We start from the raw sequence: 25927 nt of genomic DNA on the forward strand, positions 1-25927 counted from the left end.
TTAGATTTTCCAGTTCACTAGAGCTGATGTTGTCTGTCTGCTCATTTTCTATTTCCATCACTATTTAACAGTATTTTAACCAAACCTAATATAAATGGCTTTCTAATGTTTTGCTTTCAGTTCTCAGCCAATCAATCATGAGTTACATGATGTTCTGAAGCAGTTTATTTTTGCTAGAAAAGCTCCTTTGTATTGCTCTCAATGGCAAATGATGTCCAACTGATTTACTAGCTTGTGAGAATAGTTCCTTCCCTTTTGGTAGAGTATAACATTACATACATCCACACTCCCGCTAGTCAAAGGTATTGGGAGTGGGACGCTGGATCGGAGAGATGCTCCTGCCCATTGCGAGGAGTGCCTTAGGTCTCACTGGCCATAGCATTCAGCATACAGTGGCAAGACAAGATCGCTGTAAACATTAACCAGATTTCCATGACAAGCCAAAAGTGTACAATGGTATGCACATCAGTATAACTGAAGTAGGATCACACCCTTAGTTCAGATTTAAGGTAACTCTTGTTCTAACAAAAGGAAGGTGAGAGATAAAATGTAATAAAGTTTTTTATTGTTTTGAGTTAAGGTAAAAACAAAATTTACATCTACAAACACAGATACCAAAGAACCAGAAGCTGGACTTGAAAGTGGTGATGAATATGTCCTGAACTGTTCTATATATCCCAAACAATGAATTAACAACAGTCAAACCCTTGTTATATCTACCACTGGTCTGATTTACTTTAAAGATTACTATTAAAAGATTTTCCAGCTCCAGTTACAAAAGAGTAAAAGCAATCTGAAAAAACTGCTTATTCCACACATGCCTGCCCATCATTTAAAATAATTTAAGGATGCCCTTCTAAGCATCCCAGCTCACAGAAGCGATGCAGATGGCCATTAAGAAAAGGACTTCCCTTCAGCGTTGTTCCACCTTATTAGCTTCAGGCCCCGGGTTAAAATCTCTTCTCGCCTATATATTTGGTACGACTTGCTGAAAGAGTTATTGGGGGGTGGTGTTCAGGGTTATCTTCAGTTGGATTTTGTTGTCAGAAACTAATAGTTTTAATTATATTGCGATTTTAACTGAATGTATTGTTTTAGGGACCCCTAGGGGTCACTACTGGCTTGTAAGCTTCCATTAAGTATCCAGGATACAAATGTTTAAATATTTTTAGAATAAACAAAAGATGACGACTTGAACAATTTATTTTACCTCCAGTGTCAAAACCATCTAATTCATCAATGACATCTGGCTTCAGTATCTTGGAAGGCAAAGACAGTTAACCATACAAGTATTATCCAACCACATCCTGCCTTGGAATTTTAACTGGTGGCCAACTTTGGCCTGCCACCACGTTCCCGGAAAAGAGAAATTTCAAGGCATCAGGTAATGACTCAACATTACCAACTGGCATTAGTTTATATGGAAATACTGCGCAACTACTCAGTTATCTAATAAAGTTGTCACAAAATGTTTCACATCCAAACACTGCAGGAAAAACACGACAGGGCTGTGAAATGCAGTGAAAAAAAATAAGCATTAACAGTCCACCAATTACTACAAATGTTTTCAATTAAAATTAAGAAGTGCCACATGAACAATGACTTTCGTTAATTTAAGGATGGCAAACTTAATCCATGGAGTTGTTTTTGATAACACAAGCAGGGCTATAGGAGGCAAACAAAATCATTCTACATATTACACCTATTAATAGATAAACAATTATTCTCAGTGAAGTTATTCCTTTCAGCAAAAGTAGAAGAAAAATTACTGGATTAGTTACTTCTGCTTTGCCTTGGGTCAGCCATAGCTTTCGTAGGAGTTGTCCTCAAAAGGGTAGCTGCTGTAAGAGCTCTCTCAGCCCCACCTACCTCACAGGGTTTTTGTTGTTGTGGGGGGGGAAGATAAAGGAGATTGTGACGGCTCTGAGACTCTTTGATTCAGAATAGGAAGGGATATAAAGCATAGCCAGCTTTAAGAGGGGATTGGATAAAAATATGGTGCAGAGGTCCATCAGTGGCTATTAGCCACAGAGTGTGTGTGTGTGTGTGTGTGTGTATATGTGTGTGTGTGTATATACACACACACACACATATATTGGCCACTGTGTGACACAGAGTGTTGGACTGGATGGGCCATTGGCCTGATCCAACATGGCTTCTCTTATGTTCTTAATATCTTCTTCTTTACGCAATGAGATACTGGCCTGGCTTTTTGCCTATGCTTTCTGTTTGTTTGCTGTTTTTCAAAAGATCAGACGATTTGACAGAACATCAGTTGAAGACCAGTAAAATGTATGGATTAGATAAAAACCATAAGCTTAGTGGACCAGATCACTGTGGAAGCAGTGCCATGGTTGGACCACTATGTCCTGAAGGCCCAAACCTGTTTAGGCAGTGAGCATATTTTAGCTTGCCTGCAGAGTCAAATGGACCCAATGCAGTTCCAGATGGCTCTACCTCCAGTGGCAATTCATTAGATGACTTAGTGGAGTCCTGGCATGACCGCCTCTCTATGGCCATTGATGAGATTGCACCCCGGTGTCCTCTGCACCCTCATGCTAAGCTGGCACTGTGATATAACCTGGAATTGTGGCTGATGAAACGAAGGCTCAGACAGCAAGAGAGGCAGTGGCGGCATACTCAAGATGAAGTGACTAGAACATCCTATAGAGAGTTTATGAGATCCTATGAGATGGCAGTCAAAGCTGCAAAGAAAGCCTACTTTGCGGCTAAGATGGCTTAGGCTGAGTCAACTAAAGTTGAATCTGATGAAGACAGAGGTCCTTTGCCTGAGTTGCAGCGGTTCTGGCAGGGAAATCCCCTTACCGGCTTTTGATGGAGTGCCACTTACAATGGCACCCAGGATTAGAAGCCTGGGAGTGCTATTGGAGCCTCTGTCATCTATGCTACCATCACCTTGAGATTGGACTACTATAATGCTCTCTACATGGGGCTGCCCTTGTCCCGAATCTGGAAACTACAGCTGGTGTAGAGTGCGGCAGCCAGGCTGCTCTTGGGGTCTCCATGCTGGAACACATACAACCTAGGCTGCAAATACTGCACTGGCTGCCAGTGGTATACCGGATTCGCTACAAGGTGCTGGTTATTACCTTTAAAGCCCTATATGGCCAAGGACCTGCTTACCTTAGGGACTGTCCCTCCCTGCATGTTCCCCAGAGGGTACTTAGATCAGGAACACAAAGCTTGTTATTGATCCCTGAGTCGAGGGAGGCAAGACTGAAAACAACGTTGAGAAAGCGCCTTCTCAATTGCCGCCCCTCATTGGTGGAATCAACTGCCTGAGGAGGTCAGAACCTTGCCCAGTTCCGCAAGGCATATAAGATGACACTGTTTCAGTTAGCATTTAACTGAAATGCTGACCATCACCACCAGGATGCTAGATCCAACGGATGCTTAAGATCATTGAACGCCATCTTGAATCTGCATCGAAACTAGCTATGTAAGCTATGTATTGTGAACTGCCCTGATCCTGCTCCGGCAGGGAGGGTGGGATATAAATCCAATAAAATAAATAAATAAAATAGTGAAATTGTTCTACATTTTGTGGAAAAGTTACAACTGCTGTTTATGCTATATTGTACACCCCAGAAGTATACATCGTACTATGTAAACTACTACAGTGACTGATGAGCAAGGAAGCTAATATTTGTTACTTGTTCTTTGAATGGTGGAATCTGAATTCTAACATGGAATTGCTGCATCCATCACAATCCTGAGAATGTCATTTTCATTTTTTTAAATATTCATATTTTAGTTGCATGCTCAAGATCTAAATTAACAACTATAGTTGGAAGCTGTACAGATATATCACAGCCTTGGCACAACGTGGTCTCAAACCCTATGAAGATCTATATGCCACCCCAGTTGATCAATGAAAGATGGGACTTTAATAACCAGCTCTCTGGCAGCTTCACCATGGTAGGCAGGAAAGAGGAGCAGCAGGGGAGAGATTGGTCTGAGGCCCTCATGGGCTAAAATACCCACCCCCACAAGACTTCTGGGTAAAGGGAGACCACTTGGCCCGCCCTATGCATAAATAGTGCGAAGAAGCAGAGTAAGCTCTGGGTAGGAAACAGAGTCGGGGGAGCAATAGGGTTGTACTCAACCCCCCTCCGAATGAGGCAAAGTAATTTAGTCAATTTAGATCCTGAGGCACAAAACTGCTATGAAGGCTGTGAAGTGCCTAAGGATACCCACTGAGCTCAAAGCAGAGCAGATAGCTGAACTGTAGATTTCCCAGTTTATACTCTTGCTATACAATCCTATGCATAATTATTCCACTGAAAGAAATGGGCTTAGACTGCAGTAACGTGATACAGCATTGCACTGTGAGTCACCTAGATACTCCAGCTCCCAAAAATCTTCTAGATATGGTCAGTATTGGCTAAGTTTTCATAAGACTACACTGAATTGGCTAAAAGGTAGGACTACTTCATTCAGCACATAAGCCTCTTTTCTAAGTATTTCTCCTGCTTCTTTTGGTCTTCGAGGTGCTACTGGACTCGAATCTCGCTCTTCTCCTACACAGGATGGCAATCTTCTGATGTTCTACTGTGCAATTCTTTCATTTCCAAATATTGATTTTGTCTGTCCTTTAAATTTAAATCTGATGTATATGGTAACTTAAACACTGAACCTTAAGTGTTCATTCTCAATGAACGTACATGCAACATTTTAATAAAGATTAATAATCTTTAAAAGAAACATTTCCATACCTTTATATGCTCTAAAACAGCAGTTGCTACATTTGTATGAAGATCTATGAGTCTCTTCTTTTCCAGAAGCTCTGGAAGAGAGCTGAAAAACATTACATACAAGTTAAATGGCCACATTCAAACTCTGAAAGTAACCAGTAGAATGTAATCAACAATGCTATAGAAATACTTGCAAGTAGAGGAAGCAATATATACACTTCAAGAATTAGAAGCCGCTCATAAGCAGCAGTATCTGGGAGTTATCTTGGGACCTCTACACCAAAGGAAAACCTAAGCCCTGCCTTGTCCTTGCCCACTGATTCATATATGGTGGCTGGGACAGACTCTACCATGGAAAGAGACTTGAAAACTTTGGCAGTTTGGGAGTATTTCTTTATTTAGAACATTTATTTCCGGCCTTTCTTGCTCTCATCAGGGCCTCCAGGCTAACAAATTAAATACATGTATAACAAAAGCACATCTTAAAAACCATTAAAAATCTAACCAAAATATATTGCCTAAAGAAAACTAAAATAAACACAGAAAAACATAAAAAGACTATTAAACAGCAAGAAGGGGGGATCACTGAAGGAAAATCAGATGAAACAAAAGTATTTACCCACTGACAGAACACGGCAACAGAACAGCACAGATGAGTATCTCTGGGGAGAGAGTTCCTGAGTTTTGGTGCCATGGACCAAGAATATCCTCTCTTGGGTAGCCAGGGTTGCCAGAAGGCAGGGGCACCAGAAGCAGAGTCTCAGAAGATGAGTTTAGCTGTCAGTGAGTTTGTAAGAAACAGGGCAGTCCTTCAAGCATGCTGGTCCCAAGTCATAAAGGACTTTAAAGGTCAAACCCCTCAAAATGGTGAAGCTGCAGCTGGGAGCGTGGAGGGGAGAGATAGCCTGGGAAAGGTTAAATGGTTTGTTAAACAGCCATTTAACCCATCTGTTTCACTTGCCCCTGCTTTGAAGCCGGGGTGGAGAAAGCAAAACTAATGGGTTCAATGGCTCATAGTCATTTAAACCTAACCGCTGATGGGTGGATCATCCTGTTGTTAAGACAGCAGGGTGCTTGCACCCAGCTGCTGTTAGATTGAAATGGCTGCAAACCTTTTCACTGGTCCATTTTGCTCCCCCCCTTGGAAGTGAAGGAAAGTAAAATGGACCGGTGAAATGGCTCGTAGATCCCCCCTGCTATTAGGTTTAAATGGCTGGCAGTCATTTCACAGGTTGGTTTTGCTTCACGCCACCTGAAGCAAAAACAGCTGGTGAAATTGCTCGCAGCCATTCACCAGTCTGTTTTGCTTCCCTCCTCTTGGAAGTGGAGGAGAAGCGAAACTGACTGGTGAAATAGCTGGTAGCCATTTAAACCAAACAGATCAGCTGCAAACTCATGCTGCTCAGTTGTTAGGTTTTAATGGCCCCAAAAGCTGAATCTGACAAAAGTTTGGTAATTGTTTGGGGAAGGTGCCTTCCCTGACCATCGGTCTGGGGACTCTGAATTGGGCCAAGTTCATGCTGAATTTTGACTCATGAACCATTTCATGCCCGTGCCTAGTCACTAATATCACTCTCAAATATATATGGAGATTGTCCAGAGGTGCTATTCTGTTAAGAAAAAGTCAATCAGACTCCATATATTCATTAATGACTAAAGATGTAGCCAACATATATCCATCAGAACTTTTATGTATTAAAAAAGTCAGACTGAAGCAGATACTAGTGGAATAATTTACACCGAACCATCCTTCTTGCGACCTAGCTTGTTCCCTGAGTCTGCTGTTTTGCCATATTATCCCAGAAGTTAGCTCTTAAGTATTCTAGTTTGTGTTGCTGCTCTCCAGGTAAAGGTTCATACCACCAGATATTGAAGACTGAATTTCTGACACATCACCAAATTTTGCAAACTGAAAGCAAATTATAATTAGCTCCTAAATCAGAATTAGTTTATTGCTGTACTTCAGTTAATAGCACTAATGTCACATGGAATTTAAATATGAATGATACATTTTCAATGTGGAACATATTCTGGGCACTTAAGGAACTGTCCTTGCAAGAGAATAATGAAGAAAACTAAATGATGCCTTTTTCTCACACCTAGCAGTACACATTAACATGCTTACCTAACAGCTGATGTTAGTTTAGCTGTGTTATCAGAAAGCATGCTTATTGCTCCTTCATCTTCTCCTTCTAATCCCTGAGGGGGGAAAAATGTTAAAAACAGCAATAATCATATATGCTGGGGTAAGAATATGAGAAATAATGATTACAGTCTGAATTGGGAATCTAGTTAATCAGAAGAATCTAGATCAACCATGCATGGGTTTGAACATATATTTATTTAAATTATTTCTATACCTCCTCACTGTCATAAGGATTTTGAGGTGATGTACAAAAATAAAACGGTGCACGCACACACACAAAATAAATTGGTGCAAATCACCGACAACTATAAGACTAGAGGAACAGCCATGTACTGTAGCAAAATAAAACAAATCCAGAGGCACCTTAAACAACTTGCAAAGTTCACTCCAACTTGAGTTTTTGTGAATCACTTACAGGATTTCCTTCCCATATGTTTCTGTATTTTATTGGTTAAACAGCCATTTAACCTGTCTGTTTTACTCCCCCCCTGCTTTGAAGCCCGGTGGGGGGGAGGGAAGCAAAACCGATGGGTTTAATGGCTCACAGTCATTTAAACCTTTTGAGGTGATGTACAAAAATAAAATGGTGCACGCACACACACAAAATAATGAATGAATAAATTGAAGATTGAAGATATTGGATTTCTATCCCACCCTCCACTCAAGAGCGGCTCACAATCTCCTTTATCTTCCTCCCCCCCACAACAGACACCCTGTGAGGTGGGTGGGGCTGAGAGAGCTCTCACAGCGGCTGCCCTTTCAAGGACAACCTCTGTCAGAGCTATGGCTGACCCAAGGCCGTTCCAGCAGCTGCAAGTGGAGGAGAGGGGAATCAAACCAGGTTCTCCCAGTTAAGAGTCCGCACACTTAACCACTACACCAAACTGGCTCTTAAATGAGCTCTGATTCATGAAGGCACATACTAGAATAAACATTGTTTAGTCTTTAAGGTGCCACTGGACTTCTGTGTCTACTGGCATACATGATTTGTATCATTAGAAGTTTACTGTAACAGATTTATTGCTCACCAGAGCAGCTAATAAATGAACAAGGAATCCTTCTAACACTCTTGAGAAATCATGCCAAGTAGCATTTTTTTATAATAGAAAAATATAACACCTATCATCATCTTCTGTGACCTTTGAAAATATTATGACAACAATAAGAGCTATGCAAGCCTACCCCCCCCAACATTTTCCTTCGCTCAATACATATTGCATGAAGGACTGGAGTGATAACTCCTTCATTAAATCTCAAAAGAACTGAAAACACATTACTGTCTAGTTTACAAAATTGTATACCACCTTAGTACCTCATCCCTTTGCCTGTCCATTTCCAGTCCTACAAATATTTATTTTAAAAAATTATATGTAAGGATGTACCCATCTTTTTATAAAATTCCTAAAGTAAGCAGAAAAAGTTAAAAATGCTATCTGGTACATTTTTATCCTGCCCTCCCTTCAAGGAGCTCATGGAAAAATATGCTACCTTCACAACAACCTTCTGAAATAGGCTACAGAGAGTACAACAGGCCAAACTAACTTACTTAACTTCACGTCAGAGTGGGGATTTTAACTCTGGTCTCCTGTTTAGTCCATTGTTCTAACCCCTATGTCACACTGGTAACATCATACAAAAAATACAGAAACAATAAAACTCATCAAAGTAAACAAGGAAATAGAATGCTAGAATGTTCAGAACAACCAGAAGATTAAAAACTTTAAAACAACCAGGTAGACAGAACTCAAGGATAAAACAGTAGGTAAGATCACTACTGCATCTGCCAAAGGTTTGCCGAAAGAAAATGGTCACAGAATAAGCAATGTCTCAAGTCTCCTAAAACCTATTTGAGCTTTTGGCATAGCCCTACTTTTTTCCCTTCACCTCATGTCCAACATTTGCTGTTTCCTGCTTTTCAAACCATTACTTTGACTCACTTCATTCATGCACTCCACCTCTTGTCCACCCTCCCTAATACCCATTCTCCACAACTCCTGACCTTAATCTTGGATTCCCCCTCCCTGACCCATTTCTTTGCACATCTTTCCTGAGGTTCTCACTTTGTTGAGTATGATGCATTCTCTTTCAGCCACCTTCCCTCTTGGTCCTTGACTTTTTACTTTCTTACTTCCTGGGATCTTTTAATAGTTCTCATCCTACGCTCACAAATCTATGGGGCCCATGGAAGGTATTAAATGATTCCAAGCATTTAGACAGCTTTGTTCACTGAAAGCTGGAATGCTCATGAACATTACATGTAATCATAATAGCTTATTTCAGTCAATCAATGTCACAGGCGTTTTCACCATAAGCACAATATTAATTACTAATGAAGATGCTAGCATAGTTGCTGATTCCATTTAAACATTGCCAAATTTGTAGTATGTTGGCAATACCTCATGCAGAAACACACTTAGCAGAGGGTTGAAACATATTTTCACACTTCATTAATATAAAGTACAATTCATCTAGCTCAAAATCTGTCTCACAGATGAAAAAAATCCTAAGTGTTATCCAGCTTAATCTGGCATTACCATGATTTCACATCTAATAAATTTCTTGAGTCAATGTTTTCAAAGCATAACATAAACTCCAAGAACATTTTCAGATTAGACATAAGCAAACCTTACCATTATACTTTTGAGCCTTTTAACTTCATCTTCTTGAGTTCTGTAAGATTCTAGCTCTTGCTGAACTGACTCTGCAACCTCTGGGAAAGGGCTAAAGAAATGTTACAGTTTACAGTAAGAGTTAAAGTTATTAAAAACATTTGAAAATGGCTTTTACAATCATTTATAAATTTATTCTGTATTTTCATATACTACTGAATTTTGTATTACCTCATATGATTTGTTTTAGAAATAAACTGAGACAAAACTCAGTTTACATTATACTGCTTACCTGCCTTTGTGTTTCTGCCAAAATTTATCAGCTGCAGTTAAATCATATGACTTTTTATTTTTTTTCTTTGGTCTAGCACCTGCTGGGGAACTTTCCAGTCCTGAAGATTCTTCCAGAATAACTCTGTTTAAATGAAAATCCTATAAAAGAATTATCTGATTAGAATCTTTATCTGTTCTCTGACAGAAGAAAAACATTCCTAACAGAATAGTTTTAAAAACCTTGAATTTTTCACTGAGGATGATTTTGAACTTTCAATTAAATGTTATTTTACACATTTTACCTTGTTTGCACATTCAAAAATGTAAGTTTCAGAACAGATAGTTATACACTTTTTCCACTGGGCGTGGGCATCCTAAACCAAAATAAATGATTTCAATAAGTGTAAATGATCAGCTAATGCTAGCTTTAAGGTATGCCATTGTCCACAATGTTATTTAATATCTACATGCACCCCCTTGCCCAGATTGTCAGGACGTATGGGCTGGGATGCCATCAATATGCAGCTCTCTGTTTGATTCCCCACTTGCAGCTGCTGGAATGCGCTTGGGTCAGTCATAGGTATTGCAGAGCTGTCCTTGAAAGGGAAGCTTCTGTCAAGCGCGTTTATCTCTGTAACATAATTGTTTCTTAGACAAAGAGTAGGTCACCAGCTCTCTACTGCTCCCCCCTTATTTACAACCATTGGACAAGTAATAAATCCATCTGGCCCAAGGATGTTTATGCTACAGCCTGGCTAGTACCACTTTCAAGTCACCTCTCCCACAGGTTCACACAGACAACTCTTATCTTCTGCTAGAGAAGTGTGAGAATGGGAGATGTTTTTAATAGCCTAAATTCCTTAGTAATAAAAGAGATAGTGTTTAGTAACCTTTGAACCCATGACTCAAGTATGCATCTGTATGATAACCTTTGAAGATATCCTATATAGCAACTGTGTAACCCTGTATATGTCATTACTCTCAAGGCTTGTGTCCTTGGTACAGCTTCTAAGTTTCTAACAATAAAACAGCATTTATTTAAAACAAAAGACTGCTTATTGAGAAATATCGATGCTTGACAGCTTCTAGGAGAGCTCTCTCAGCCCCACCTACCCCACAGGGTGTCTGTTGTGGGTGGGGGGGAAGGTAAAGGAGATTGTAAACTGCTCTGAAACTCTGAGATTCAGAGTATAGGGCAGTGTTTAAATCCAATATCCTCCTCCTCCTATATAAGTAGCCAGCAGTCATTCCTTTTCCATTAGACTCAGGATTGGAAGTTCTGTTCTTGATAACCAGTTATCAGCAGCATGGGACTTGTCCTGTGGGGTCCCACAAGTATCAGTTTTATCCACTCACACCATTCTATCTCTATGTAAAGCCCTTGGAAGAGATAATTCATGGTTTTGGAGTTGTATGGCATCCATATACTGAAGAAATCCAGTTCTGTATTCCTTTGTTCAGACTGCCTGGTACTATTAACTAATGTAGTTAAATGGCTATGGGGTAAGAAGCTAAAATGAATCCTGACAAAATTGACGTGATGCTGAGTAGAAAGGCTGAGGTCTTGTAGGCTGTTCTGCTTCACAGATTTGATGGGGTTCAGCTGATCCTCACTACTTGGTCAAGAATCTATGGATTATATTGGAAGCAGCATTATTGCTAGAGAAATAAGTAAGTTCAGCAGCAAAAATGCTTTCCTCCATCTTCATTTAAGCCTAGAAGATTTCTCCCTACTTCGAAATGACTCATATGGCCATGTAGATGTATGCCTCAGTAACCCATAGGATAGACTATTGTAACATACTGTATATGGATCTTCTCATAACTCAGCTGGTACATAACACTGCAGCAGTTACTATTGAGAGCTAAGTGGACTATCCGTACTACAGCTATTCAGCTGTTGTTTCCTTGGTTACCAATTAGTTACTAAGATCAAGGCATTGCTTTTGACCTACAAAGCTCTTAGTGGTCTAGGGCCCCTATATCTGCATGACTATTTCTCCTGAAATGTTCCAGTGTGGCAACTTATCCAAGTGAAGCTTTGCAAATGGGCAGGACCAAAAGTTACCTATACCCAAACATTCTCTGTTGTGGCTTCCAACTGATGGAATTCCCAACATGACAAAATTTGGAAGGCTTCTATAATTCTTTCAATCTGAAGAATGTGTAAAATGGAATTGTTTCAGGAAATGGGACTGTAGTTTTAATGTGTCCAAAATTTTAGGCAATTTCCATTGTATCATAATATTTTACATTGTTTTCTGATTTTGTAAAACAGCTTTATTATATTATTTACTTTGCATATTATATACTGTCATTGCATTATTCTCCAAATTCATAATTTTGTGTTATTACATTGTTAGTAGTACCATATTGTTATTTTTTCTTTTCTATTTTTGTAATTATGTGCTATTAAGCCACTTCCAACTTACGGCAACCCTATGAAATGTATCTACAATATTTTTTTATTGCATGCATTAAAATAATATAACTCATGCTGAGTCTAAGAGAAAAAAGCAGCTAATTGTATTTGTATGATGTTGTAAGCTGCCCTGAGTCTGCTTGCGGAGAGGGCGGGATATAAATTGAAAGTAATAAATAAATAAATAACCTCAGAACTCTCATTAGTTTCCCTTTTATATAAAGAAATACTAAAAGAAAACAATCAAATTAGGACAGCTAAATCTAATTTTCAGATACTGATTAATTTCAGTTACAGCACAACTGAATTTGAAATCTTGTAGAAAGTTAAGTGGAATTAATCTTATATGAGAACTAAAATAAACAGCTGTGGAACAAAGCACCTTCCCCATCATCCTCTGAAGGGCTAACATGATGGGCCTGAGTGGATCTGCAGGTGCTGTTAATGTGTCTTCTGGATTGCAAGCTTGTTATCTTCAAGGTCAACGATGGAAGCCAGTCAATTATCTTCTCATGGGAACCTGCGGTCTGTGATGGGAAGGGGGAGACTGGGAGAGGTGATGTAATCTTCTAGAGATTTTTTTTGGAGACATGTTCTGATTAGATTACATTATCTCCTGACTGGGGGGTGTATGTGTAAAGAAATTATAATTTGAACTGTGGCCCTGGAGTGAAAAGTTAGCTGAGAATTTCATGGACTGCAGGCTGAGGCTATGATCTGCAATTACTAGAGATGTTAGACAATGTTGTTTGAGGCCTTCCTATCAAAACTGAAGTTGGTGTCACCTAATACCACTCTGGACAGTGTTAGGTAGTTGAAGTCCTTTGTTATTTTCTGGTCTCTAGATGCTTTTGAGCTGTGATGCTGGAGAAGAATCTTGGACTGCAAGAAAATCAAATCAGTCAGTCCTAAGGGAAATCAACCCAGACTGCTCCCTGGATAGACAGATGCTGAAGCTGAAACTCAAATACTTGGCCACCAAATAAGAAGGGAGCACTCATTGGAGAAGATCCTGATGCTGGAAAAGACAGAAGGCAAAAGAAGGGGACGGCAAAAGAAGAGATGGCTGGACAACGTTACTGATGTAACTAAAATGAATTTGAGCAGACTTTGGAGGATGGTGGAAGACAGGAGGACCTGGCATGACTTTGTCCATGGGGTCTCAAAGAGTCGGACTCGACTGTGTGACCGAAGAACAACATGACTTCTGAGTAATGTGTTGGCAATATTTTTTTCTAAATTAATATTTCTTGAATAAACTTAGTATATTTTTATGAACAGCCTTGTTCTTGTATGCACTCGCCTTGTTGTGTTTCCTTGGCAGTAACAAAGACTAATTATGGACTAAATATTAAAGTTATAAAGTTAAACACAATTGTTATAACACAAATTCAAGTTAGAATGGTTTGTTAAAATTTCAAGTGCTAGTTTTTTCTTTTAAATCTGCTTCTTTTGCTTATGGATATTAGGAACTGAGAATCTGGCAAAGCCAAATAATTTTCTATGGGAAGAAGAAGAAGAAGAAGAAGATGATATTGGATTTATATCCCGCCCTCCACTCCGAAGAGTCTCAGAGCGGCTCACAATCTCCTTTACCTTCCTCCCCCACAACAAACACCCTGTGAGGTGGGTGGGGCTGGAGAGGGCTCTCACAGCAGCTGCCCTTTCAAGGACAACTTCTGCCAGAGCTATGGCTGACCCAAGGCCATTCCAGCAGGTGCAAGTGGAGGAGTGGGGAATCAAACCCAGTTCTCCCAGATAAGAGTCCGCACACTTAACCACTACACCAAACTGGCTCTCCTCTGGTTTAAAGCCCCACAGTACAAATGCTAATCCATAAAGAAGCATTAAGGGCTTTTTGCATTTTATCAATTATACATCTAATTTGCAATATGGCCTCATTTGTGGCTATTTAATGGCTAGAGTGTCAGACTAGGATCTTGGAGACTCAGGTTCAAATCCCAACTCTGCCATGGAAGCTAGTTCAATGACCTTGGGCCAGTCACCTTATCTCAACCTAATCTATCTGGGCAACTGGGAGCCTGATACAGATATTAAAGAGCAGCCGGGAAAAACCTGCTGACTGTCCCCGGACCGAGAGAGGTGAAGCTGCAAAGCACCCGTAACCGGGCCTTCTCCTCTGTAGCCCCGAGCCTATGGAACCAACTTCCAGAGGAAATGCGGGCCCTGCGGGACCTAGAACAGTTCCGCAGGGCCTGCAAGACCTTCCTCTTCAGACTGGCTTTCCCTGATCGAAATGGAAATTACGAAGGAAACCGCCATCAGAAAAAGTAAATGTAGCACTAGCACTTTTAAAAATTAACTTAATTTTAAAGCCTAACCAGATTTTAATTAAATGTTTGATGTTTGATGTAGTTTTATTCACCTGTATAATTTGGCTCTGAGCCATGTTGTTAGCCGCCCTGAGCCTGCTCCGGCGGGGAGGGCGGGATACAAATAAAATTTGTTGTTGTTGTTGTTGTAGCAGGCAGACTTACGTGGAAGACAACATCTATCACTTAAGACATATGATTAATAAGAGGGTCATAGATCAAAGTCAGCACTTTTAATTCTGGAAACTAAAAGAAAGCCAGTGAAGTTTTAAAATAAACATCATCCTATTAAATTAGAACACACATACATCCTGTCTCCATTAACAAATCTCTGCCAACAACAAATAATATTTATATTACTATGTCATACAGAATGCAAAAGAGAACTTCTTCACATAGGCTACTGAAATTAGAGTAAGTAATCTAACAACATATAAAAGTATTATGTTCAGCTTGGAGAGGAGACGACTGAGAGGTGAAATGATAACCATGTACAAGTACTTAAAGGGCTATCCCATAGAGTAGTTTTCTGTTGCTCCAGATGGTCAGACCAGATCCAATGGGTTGAAATCAAATCAGCAGTTTTTGGCTAAACTTTAGGAAGAACTTCCTGACAGAGCAGTTCCTCAATGGAACAGGCTTCCTTAGGAGGTGGTGGACTCTCCTTCTTCGGAGGTTTTAAACAGGCTAGATGGCCATTGACAGCAATGCTGATTCTGTGAACTTAGGCTGATCATGAGGAAGGAGGGTAGAAAGTAAGTAAGTAAAATTTTATTTATATCCCGCCCTCCCCCGCCAAGCAGGCTCAGGGCGGCTAACAACAGCAAAATAATAATACATTTAACAAAACATTAAATTAACCCCAAACCGATTAATACATTAGTTAAAACAGTTACTAAGTCTAAAAACATTAAGAAAGGGTTGCATTAGTGCTTAGTTCTTGTAGCCTTTTTTCACACGCCCAGGGAAATGCCAATTTGAGATCAGGAAGCAATTCTTCTCCAGGCCAGTCTGGTCAGGAATCTTGTAGGGTTTTTTGCCATCTCCTGGGCATGGAGCAGGGGTCACTGGGGTTGGGTGGTGGTGGTAGTTGTGAATTTCATGACCCTGGAGGTCACTTCCAACTCTATGATTCTAACAAAATCTTGTTTCGATGACGTAGTATTGCAATACCTCAAAATGTGTTTAATTGTTCAACACAGTAAATTCCTACTTTTACTAAGGTGAGAAAAATCAAATAATAAGATGGTCTGAAATTATAAAGGCTATTTTTGGTTATTACTGTTTTGAATATCTGCATTTTTTTGGATAGATAAAAACAATCTTCATGACTTTGGGACTATCTTTTTAAGAAACATCTACACCACCTTGTGGTGATGAATGATATTTTAAATTGTTAACATAATATTTTATGAATCTAATAGGATCATAAAAGTACTAAATACTATTGGTAACACTGTGGAGACAATTCATGAAAGATCTGAAGAACTAACAAAATCTCACAACAAGAGAGCTAAATAACTGATTTTGTAGCTGCCAAGTTAGATATGGATGCTCAAGTACGTTAACACCTAAGATTTACATAAATCAAGGAGTCAAGCAAGATTGTATTTTGGTTCCCTATTTATTTAGCATATTTATGAATGACCTAGCTCCTACTTTGTACGCGGTTGATGGCCATTTTCCTAAAGTGGGTACCCAAACAGTTGCTTTGCTATTGTACGTTGATGATGCTGTAGTGCTATCCAACACTCAGAAGAGTGAAGCACCTTTTATCTACCTTTATATCTTACTGTAAAATCTCCTATCTGCTAATTTTGAGAAATCAAAAATTTTGGTGGTCTTGAGATCTTGGAGATGCCTCAACTGGTGTGTTAATGGCGAAGTCATTTAACAAGTTAAATACTTCAAATATCTGGGAGTCCTCTTCCAGTAGAATAAAAGATGGGCATCTCAGGGGAAACAAGTAATAAACCTGACCAAATGTAGTTTTGTCAGCAATTGCTAGGTTTTTCTATGTGATCAATTTGTCCTCACAGCAATGAAAGTTTTTAACACCAAAGTCTCCTGTCAAATACTTTATAAGGGGTGGTCAACGGTAGCTCTCCAGATGTTTTTTGCCTACAACTCCCATCAGCCCCAGCCAGCATGGCCATTGGCTGGGGCTGATGAAAGTTGTAGGCAAAAAACATCTGGAAAGCTACTGTTGGCCACCCCTGCTTATGGGATCCCTATCTGGATCAGCTCCTTCAATCAACATGTTGAGCAGATCTGGGCAATGTACTTGCACTGTATTCCTGGAGACATGGCCATATCTTCTTGTAAGTAGAGCTTGGCTTTCAACATTGAAATTCTGGTTACACCTTCATTGTAAGACAGAACCTAGCAGCTATTTCCATTTGATGTTATTGGGTTCATTCCCATCCAATTGGTCACATTCAATTCTGAAGCAAATACAGTCTATTGGTATCTCTTTTGACTCCCTTCTTATGAATTCCAAGTATTTGGAACTCTGAAACAGAAACCTGAACAAATTCTCTTCTTTCTTGCAGGCATGACTTGTTTCCCTTTAAAGTTTAATATAACATCAACTTATGGGCCTCCAGCTCCTTATCTTTCACAGCTTACAGCTCCACAATTATGTTATTGAATGTCTTTCCTTCAGCAGTTCTCTATGGATCTGTTTATGTAGCTGCAGAAAACCAGAAATGATTGCTCATATTTTGCTCCCTTGGGAATTTTATGACAAAATACGGGATATTTTAACTAGTTCCCTTTTACACAACAGGCATAGTTACCCAGAAGAGAGGCTTGTCTCTCTTTTTAAAAAAATCAGACCAGTGCTCCCATATTACTTTCTCAGTAGCAAGGTATCTCTCAATCGTTATGAGAATCAGGGAACAAAATGTTAAAACTCTGGAGAGATTATTGGTTTCTGTATATTTAAACAGTGGTTTTTGTTTTGCTTTCAAACTATGTCAATAAAGATATTGATTGATTAACAGATGGACTAACTGATCTTGTAGATGGGAAAAAGGAAATGTGATGTAAGGAGGGAGGAATGCATTCTCACATAAAAGTGGTTTGTCTATAGCTATGGATTCATCCCATCACAGTTACGTTCCAGTGTGTCTAAAAGCACACAGCAACCAGAAGAGTTACCCAGCTGGTGCCAAAGAAAAATCAAGGTTCTGCAAGAAGCATTTTTTTTAATCAAGAGAGATGGAGAGAAGTACTATCAAGCAAAAGTCTTTCTAGACCGGTTTGCTGAAGGTTTCCAAAATAAAGAGTTGGGAGTAGATTGTAGTAAGGGTGGAGTCCCCTACATGCAGCATTTTGTGCAGACAGGAACATTTTGGGGAAAGGTGAGAAAGCTGTACCCTACAAGCAGAAATCTTTGCGCCTTCAGAAAAACTCCAGTGGTTACTATCTGCACTATTTTCAATCCTCCAAACTATATATAAGTACGAAACTGTCCTTTCCAATACTTTCTATAAGATCAATAGAGTGTATTCATTATTCTTTACTATATCACATAGATGCAATGATCCACAAATATAGCCCTCTGTAATTTGAGCAACCAGCAATTTAAAACTGTAGTATACTCCACCAAGATAACCATTCTCCTTTATCTGAGAAGACACATTTTTTAACTACTCTGAGTCACTGCCTGCTTAAATCAAAGCAGTACTGTGCATTAAAATTTTGCATTATGAAGTCTGTTGTAAAGGAAAAATAAATAAATTGTAGTCACAAAAAAATTCTTACCAGTACATCATGTACTAAGGCCTGGTAGGTCCAAGTATGGTGCAGGGGAGTTGCCAAATCTATGTTTCGGTCAACAAGTACTAATAGAGGTCTCTGGAAACTGCAAGTAAAAATATCTTGTTAGTATCAACATGTGTTTCAGCATATCTAATAATAATGGAAATCTGCAGAAATGTTAACCATAAACCATATTTCCATTTAATGCCAAATTTTAAAAACATGTGAAATGTATGGCTTGAATCCTACAGAGTCTGTGTGTAAAAGCATGCTCAGAACATGATTCCTTTCCATTCGCTTCCCTGTAGTCTTTTTCAAAGACCTCCAAAATACTGCAGGTTGCAGCACTTGATTTGGCAACAAAATGGTTGGTACTGCTCTTGCACCAATGGAATTTCCACTGCAAGAAGGGAGGGTGATTTTGCTTGGTTCTTCCTCCTCACTGCAGCCTATTAGACCACAGAGTTTTTTGTCTGTAAGAAATCTGCAGCCTCCAGTAGCAGGGCTTGGTAGTATGGGAGGTGAAGGCAGGAAATAAGCACATCCTTATGCATACGCCACATGTTTGAAGCCTATGTTCTTCATGTTGAACTAAATGCTCTTATAATGAAGAACAAATACTGTTCTTTATACAAATACTGTTAATGCTTAAAACCCTTAGATAAATAACTGAAACAAATTTAAAATATTGCTAAATCTTTAATTGAACAGATTAATCTAATGAGGAAGTGTGACAACCTGCTTCAATGAAAAATGTCTATTGTCTATATATATGGGCCTTCAAAAATGTTCCTGAAATATATAACTAAAGGTTACCTGAACTGTCCAGCCCCAAGCGTGTCACCTGTGAAAAGACTGTTCCTGGCGTCTCTGAGGTTTTCTCGGAGTTTCTTATCTAGTTTCTAGGGGAAAAAACAGTACTTTTTCCATATATCTAAAAGCTACCTCAAATGACAAGTCAGACTTGTGGACCCCCATCCCCACCACTATCATAAAGGGAAACGGTATAAATAATCACAAAACAAGAAAGAAGAATAACAAGGAGACAGACACTGCCCCGCCACCACAACTGTGTTTTCTTTACTGAGAAATCTTATTTTCTTGGTAGTCCAAGCACAATCTGGTGAGATGCTGGCTAAATTAACTTTCATTATTCCTGAGATGGCTATATTTTGTACAACTAGCAGATAATGTTTGTGATACTGCCAGACATACACATGCCCCACCCACAGACACACATATGCCCCATCCAAAGCAAGACTACCTCCTTATCCTACAAAACCCCACCATTTCAAAAACCTTTTTCCACTGATATTTTTCCATTCTAAATTTATATTAATATTATAATATTAATTAAAAATATATTAATCTCATTTATCTCAATCATGTTTTGCTCTTTACAGAACTGTTCATCAACCTGAAAGGAATTCTGGAACTCACACATCAGGTATGTGAGGCACCATCGTATCTCCCAAAGGTCAGGTGAGTTTTCCCTGGAGGCTGCTCCTGCTAGTAAGCCCGTTGTGAGTTCCAGCTTTGTAGCAGTTTTGGGCTGTCTTGTGCAGTTCCTTTAAACTTTAAAGTCCCTGAGTGCTTCTCTGCTGCACAGCTGTTTTTGGGCGGTCTTATGAAGTCTTTTTAAAGTTAAAAGGGACTGCATAAGACAGCCTGAAACAGCTGCATATCAGGGAGTGCCTCCCCATCTCTCAGCTGTTTTTGCAGCTTTCACTGAGAACAGAAAGCAAGGGTTTAAAGGGAGTTCCTTTAAATCCCTGCTTTCTGTTCTATCCATGAACTGCCACAGACTACTTTAAATGCTCATGCAAATTCATTACTGGAGACCAGTCATGAACTTCTGTTTGTGAACCATGAACATGGCAAAATTTTGCTTCATAGTCCTGACCTGAATAGCCCAGGCAAGCCTGATCTCACCAGATGTTGAAGCAAAATAGGGACAACCCTGGCAAGTACTTGGAAGGAAGACCTCCTTGGAATACTAGGAGCAGGAGGCAGAGGCAGTCTCTATCAAGACACTTCTTTGAATGTTTTCCATACCCCAATAGGGGGTCACCACAAGTTGCCATGATTTCCAGGCATACATGCACAGATGCACACACACAAATACAAAAAAAAATTGCTTTGTGGTTCAGGTCACGTCCATCCCTAATTGTGACCCACCTTGTTCCTCCTCCTCTCCCAGGACATCTCCCTCTCAGCACGGGAAGTACCTATTTCCTTCCTTAAACACTTGCTGGAACAGTCCCTTTCATTCCTTCCCACAAGGTCATACTGGCCTAAATGAAGTTCTTCCTCCTCCGGTGGAGCCCCAGTTCCAAAAGAAGGCAAAGAAATCCTTGCCACTCCCATGGTTCTCAGTCAATCTCATCCCTTTCCTGCCATAAGAAGGCAGGTGTTCTTTATTGAAACTGCTCACGCTGTGGCTTTTTATAATTGGCCTTGCATCTATCGTTTGCATAAATGCATTGAAAATTTCCTGGAATATGTCTTCTTAGCTTGTGACACTATTGAAGAATTACCACAGCATCATGGTGCTATACAGCTGTCCTGTCTTGTGCAACATGGCTTGATTAAAACCATCACTTGTGCAACATGGCTTGGTCAAAACAACCAACTGCTGGATGCTTTTTGTTAAACAGCAATATTTTCTTTGATTCGAAAGTTTCATTTGTTCTTCACAACTCACCACTGCCACCATTTCTGCTGCTGTTCCTCTTGAACATCTGATTATTGGAACAGCTCCTATTAAAAATAAAAATTGAAACTAGCTAACCCTTCTGAAACAATACATAGCATATATCTAAGACACATGAGCTTTATATTGCCCACTAAAGAATACCTCTTAAATAATAGTTAAACACATTTTTATAAAGCTCAGGAATTGCTCAGAAATTCCTGGACATTAGTAAACTGTCTCCTAAATTAGCCTGCATATTTTTGATTTCTCAATGGAACAGTTCTCTGATCTTATATGTGGTTATTTTTACTAGTTTGGTGAAAGAGGTGCAAGTCAATGGCTTGAATCCAAGCAAATGAGAACTGAAGACTTACAATCCTCTTTACCAATACAATTTCCTGGGAACCCCAAAAACCTGGTCTGAAGGACCTCTGGGAATGTTGTGGGGTGCAGTACGTGGGGATGGAAGGAGAGCAGTGGGAAGGAACAATCAGCTGAAGTCACCTTGTCACATGGGCCCTCGCTTCACTCACACAAGAGTGGGCGTTGATTTCTGGCAATTTTCCTCTCTCACAGTAGTTACCTCCCAATTCAATGCCAGTCCAAAGGATCCCTTGATCCTTGGTTGAGCAGGGATAGAAGCACCAACAACTGACTGGTGAAAATTAGCAGGTCATGTAAATTCTTGCTCCATTCACACAAGAATCGGAGGGAGAGTTCCTGGCAATTTCTTCCTCCAACAATAGCTTCTACCATACATAAAAATGTATCCCCCAGTCTCTAGGAATGGCTTGGTGGGATTGGCAGTGATCCACAACTCCCTTCCATTCATGGTTTCTTGGATATAAGCCAGTGATTGCACAAGTAGTTTCAGATGCTTTCAAGTGTATATACCTGCACTGACACATGAGACAGACTAGGAGTTCAATGGTTTCAAAGACTTTTGATGCCAGGGACTTCAGCCATCCACAGGGAGGCTTTTTGATGGGGACAGCTCAAAATTTCATGGTTGCAACAGCAATGATGAGACTATCTCAAATGACATCTGATATTATACAGATTATAGCCTCAAAACGGCTACTGGTTCGGGAGGAGAAGGCAGCGACATGATGGTGGAGGTTCCTTTATCTCAGATCACTACCTGCATAGGCTTATGGGAAGGACTCTGATGGATCCGCCTGGTTTTCTGATGCCTCTGGGTGAGTTTCTAATTGACATGGTAAATTAAAGCTCTGTTGACTTTTGAAATGAGGAAATTAACTGTGCTGTGAGGCTGCAACAATTGCTTCTAAGCTCTTTCCCATAGGCAAGGATCCTTTCCCATATAGTACTGTCATTTTCCAAGAAACTTGGGGTTATAAAATGACAGTGACCATGGAAGAAGACTAATATAACCTATATGAGCAATTGCTGAGGAAGTGTGCATGAGGGACAGAGCTGATCTGAGGTTAGGTATTCCCTTCCCAGAAAACTCACCTGGTTTCTTCACTTCTGCCATTCTACTGAGCTGTAAAAATTATTTAAGGGATTTCTAAAGAAAGGAAATGTACTTTTATTCCAACCTGTGAACAATTATTGTTTTATCTGCTGCACAAGTAGTTTAAAGCCTTACTCTCTTGTAACTTTAATGTTGCTTACTGTCAGTTGTTGCTTTTGTAAATTATTTTAATCTTTTCAATTTAGCTTTTTATATTCTTATTATAGAGTATTTTAAAAGTGCATACATAATGCTCTCCAGACTCTTAACCTTAAATCTGCATGTTTCCTTTTCTTCTCTACTAAGTGTATTTTCTTTTGTCTTAGCACCAGTTCAGACATAATGTTACATCATGTTTAAATATGGTTAGCTTTAAACCACAGTTTGAAACTAGAGTTTGAAGCTGGTTTGCAAGCTCTGGGAAAAGATAACAACAGGAGGATTAAGTTCAGTGTTAGGACAGCACAACATGGTTAATGCATAAAAAGGAAGGCAGAGCTAAATTCTTGCAGAAAATAAGAGAATTCATGCAGAATAGGTGGAAGCTGTTTATGGCATGGTTATTGCCCTCTGAACGCTGATGCTGGAGATTGTGGGATGTATGAGGACAAGGACAACTAAGGTGTAAGGGCTTGCAGAGAGAAAGGGTACTAGGTGAAATTACCATCGTTTCTTCTGCATGTGGTGCTTTCGCTGGCACAAGAAATTCAGCTAGCTAACAGTGATGCCTGTCTCATTCCCTATTCTCACTGTAGCCCCCACGCTGTGAATCATCCTACAATTCCCACATCAGCTTTTGGGAAGTTGCTAAGAGAAGGCGGTGGCAGGAAACTTTATCAGTACATACTAATATTCCCACGTTTTATGAAGTGAAAGTCATGCCTGCAATGGGTCTTTGAAATGATGAAGAATCCTGAGTAGGCCTATGTGATGGACTCAGGAACTTAGCATGAGAAGCTGGAGAACAAGCTTGGTTGGTATGCAGTCATGGTAACTGAAATGTAGTGAAATGAAGAGGCAGCAAGGAACACCTCAGGGTTTTCAGTTTAGTTTAGAGTCTTTGAGAGAAAAGTCTTCAGTGAGAGTCTAGAGTGTGAAGACTGGGACTAAGGCTGGTCAGTTGTGATATGAAGCAACTGGACAAGGAGCTGAGAACAGCCAGTGGGGCTGAGTTCCTTGTGGACGCAGAGCTGGGCTAAGCTTCTGTCTGAGAAAGGGTTTGAAGTCAGAAGGGGGCAAAACCAGGCACCTTCTTGAGAAGAAGCTCTCTGTGGGAGTTCTGCCACCACATCAAGGCAGACTTCTTGTACAGACTGAGATCGCACAAACACTCAGAAGGGAGGACTGGATTCTGGGGGTCAGCAGGGTTTCCCAAGATTCAGACCAGAAAACTAGTTGGGGCTGAGACACACAGGAGTGAGGTATTAGCTCTCAGTGGTGTGAGTCCTGGATGCTAGTGTGGAATGTCTGCGAGGGAGAATTAATCTGGCACCAGTCAGGAGTTCTCAGTGTGAGTGGAAAAGAGTGACTGTCAGTTTGTTATTTTTATTATTTGAGTAGCCAGAACATAGGGCTATATAAAGCATTTCTAGTGCCCAGTAGGCACTGCCTGCCTGTCATAGAGTTCCATAGAATTCTGAAGTCTACCTGCTTGGTAGTTTAAAAATCTTCTGCCAGGGTTATATATCTAATTCTTTCCTCAGCCTGACAAATCTCTGTGTTGAGTAATTGATTATTTTGCCAACCATCTGCCTGCAAATTAATTTGTTGTTATTGATCAGATTTAACCAATATTATTTTATCCCTCTCCTTTGCCTTTTGTTATCCAATAAATGTTTCTTTGGTTTTTAACTTTAAAATCATCTGGTGCCTATTTCTTTTTAGAGGTCTGACAGGATTTTTGTATGTGTGCCTAAGGGACTGAGGGAAGGTGACTGGGGAAAAATTTAGAATGGTCACCCTCCCAAGCTGACCCTAACCGGTTCCTCACAGCCTACTTCTTCCCTCTGTTCCCAACAGCTAACCACTCAGCTTTAATAACAACAAACCTATACTTACCAAGTGTAACAAAAAAGCAGAATAGGCTGTCAACAATTGTATCCATAATGGTCTCCATTTCAGTGTCTGTTATGTCTGGTCTGTTAATGGCTAGAATTTTTTTTAAATAAAGAGGAAGAATAATTTAAGTTTCCATTAATATATCTAATTCTCAACATAGCCAAATCTCTAGACATTTAAATCTGGAGATCAGAGCCATGAAAAGACAAGGCAGATATTTCTATAAATCTGAAAAATGCTCAAGGTTTTCAGAAAAATCTGAACTGTTTAAAAAATAAATACAACAAAATGCACTGGGAATTTTTGTTTTTTTTAAATCCAAAATAATAAAAGCTGCATTTATAGCTTTAAGAAATGAATGCCCTCAGTGGTCACTCCTAGTCAAGCACACAGTACTGGCAGCGGATTCCAGCCTTGGTTTTTGTCCATAAAAGGTGGGGGGGGGGCGTAGGGTCCTTCTGAGGGCTGTTTTGGCCTCTGAGGGACGACTCATCAGGGCCAGCATCAACCACCAATGTGCATGACTTATTCAGGACTGGCTCCTTGCTACTGTTGAACAGCAGCCTCAACAAAAGTCAGTGTGGTACTGTGATTAGAGCTTCAGATTAGATCTGGGAGGACTCAGGTTCGAATCCCCAATCTGCAATGTAAACTCAGAGAATGATGTTGGGCCAGCAACATATTTTCAGTGTAACTTGCATCACAGGATTCTTGTGAGGATAAAATGGAAGACAGGAAAATGATGCAAGCTGCTTTGGGTCTCCATTGTGGAGAAACGGAGGCATAAATTAAATAATAAATATAGTTGAAGATAGGGGTCTGATAAGAGGTAGCTTTGTAAGTGGATGGGTCAGAAAGAAAGGAAGAAGAGGAAGGTGAAGATACTGAGATTGCCTGGAGGAGGAAAAAAACATGGAAAAAGTGTGGAAAAGAGGATCTAGGAGAAAATGAGGTGCTTCTGTAAGTTTCTTTTTTTTTTTTTAATATGTATATTTTTTATTATTAATACATTATCCGTTTCTCTACATGGTTTCTGATATCCGTTTTGCTTCTGTAAGTTTCTAAGAGATCCACAATGTGCAATGTACCTCTGGTTCATGGTTTTCATGGGTAGAAGTGGCCAGGGGGAGAGAAGGAGGGTAAGCTGAAGACAGACAGATAAAGGTAGACTGGCTGCTAGGTGGGAAGGAAAGAACACAGGAAGAATTGAGTAGAGACTATATGGGATTCCAGGGAAATAAAAAAGGAAAGAGTGGATGAAGCGGAAATTAAATACTATCCCCCCATAACGCTTCATATGTCCCCCACTTGCAGAATATAATATACACATGTATTCTGAATGAAGAGATCCATACTAAATGAATAGCTCCTACACCAAAACACAAAAACAATGAGTTGAAAATCTCCAACAGGGTTTTATGAAAAAATAAGAAT

At 39.8% G+C, this 25927-nt stretch overlaps 1 protein-coding gene across 1 annotated transcript in view; it reads right to left on the bottom strand.

Annotated features, from left to right (window-relative positions):
• Positions 1-25927, bottom strand: part of SCFD1 (sec1 family domain containing 1) — a 94642-nt gene that overhangs the window by 49277 nt on the left and 19438 nt on the right. The window contains exons 7-14 of the mRNA XM_060261801.1: positions 24494-24583; positions 20968-21023; positions 19080-19165; positions 18267-18366; positions 9763-9902; positions 9492-9582; positions 6841-6914; positions 4737-4818 (exon numbers count right to left, since the gene is read on the bottom strand). Of these exons, the coding sequence (XP_060117784.1) occupies positions 4737-4818; positions 6841-6914; positions 9492-9582; positions 9763-9902; positions 18267-18366; positions 19080-19165; positions 20968-21023; positions 24494-24583 (719 nt within the window). The remainder of the gene's footprint in view (positions 1-4736; positions 4819-6840; positions 6915-9491; positions 9583-9762; positions 9903-18266; positions 18367-19079; positions 19166-20967; positions 21024-24493; positions 24584-25927) is intronic.

Source organism: Heteronotia binoei, chromosome 21 (genome assembly GCF_032191835.1).
Source record: "Heteronotia binoei isolate CCM8104 ecotype False Entrance Well chromosome 21, APGP_CSIRO_Hbin_v1, whole genome shotgun sequence".
Lineage (NCBI taxonomy): Eukaryota > Metazoa > Chordata > Lepidosauria > Squamata > Gekkonidae > Heteronotia > Heteronotia binoei.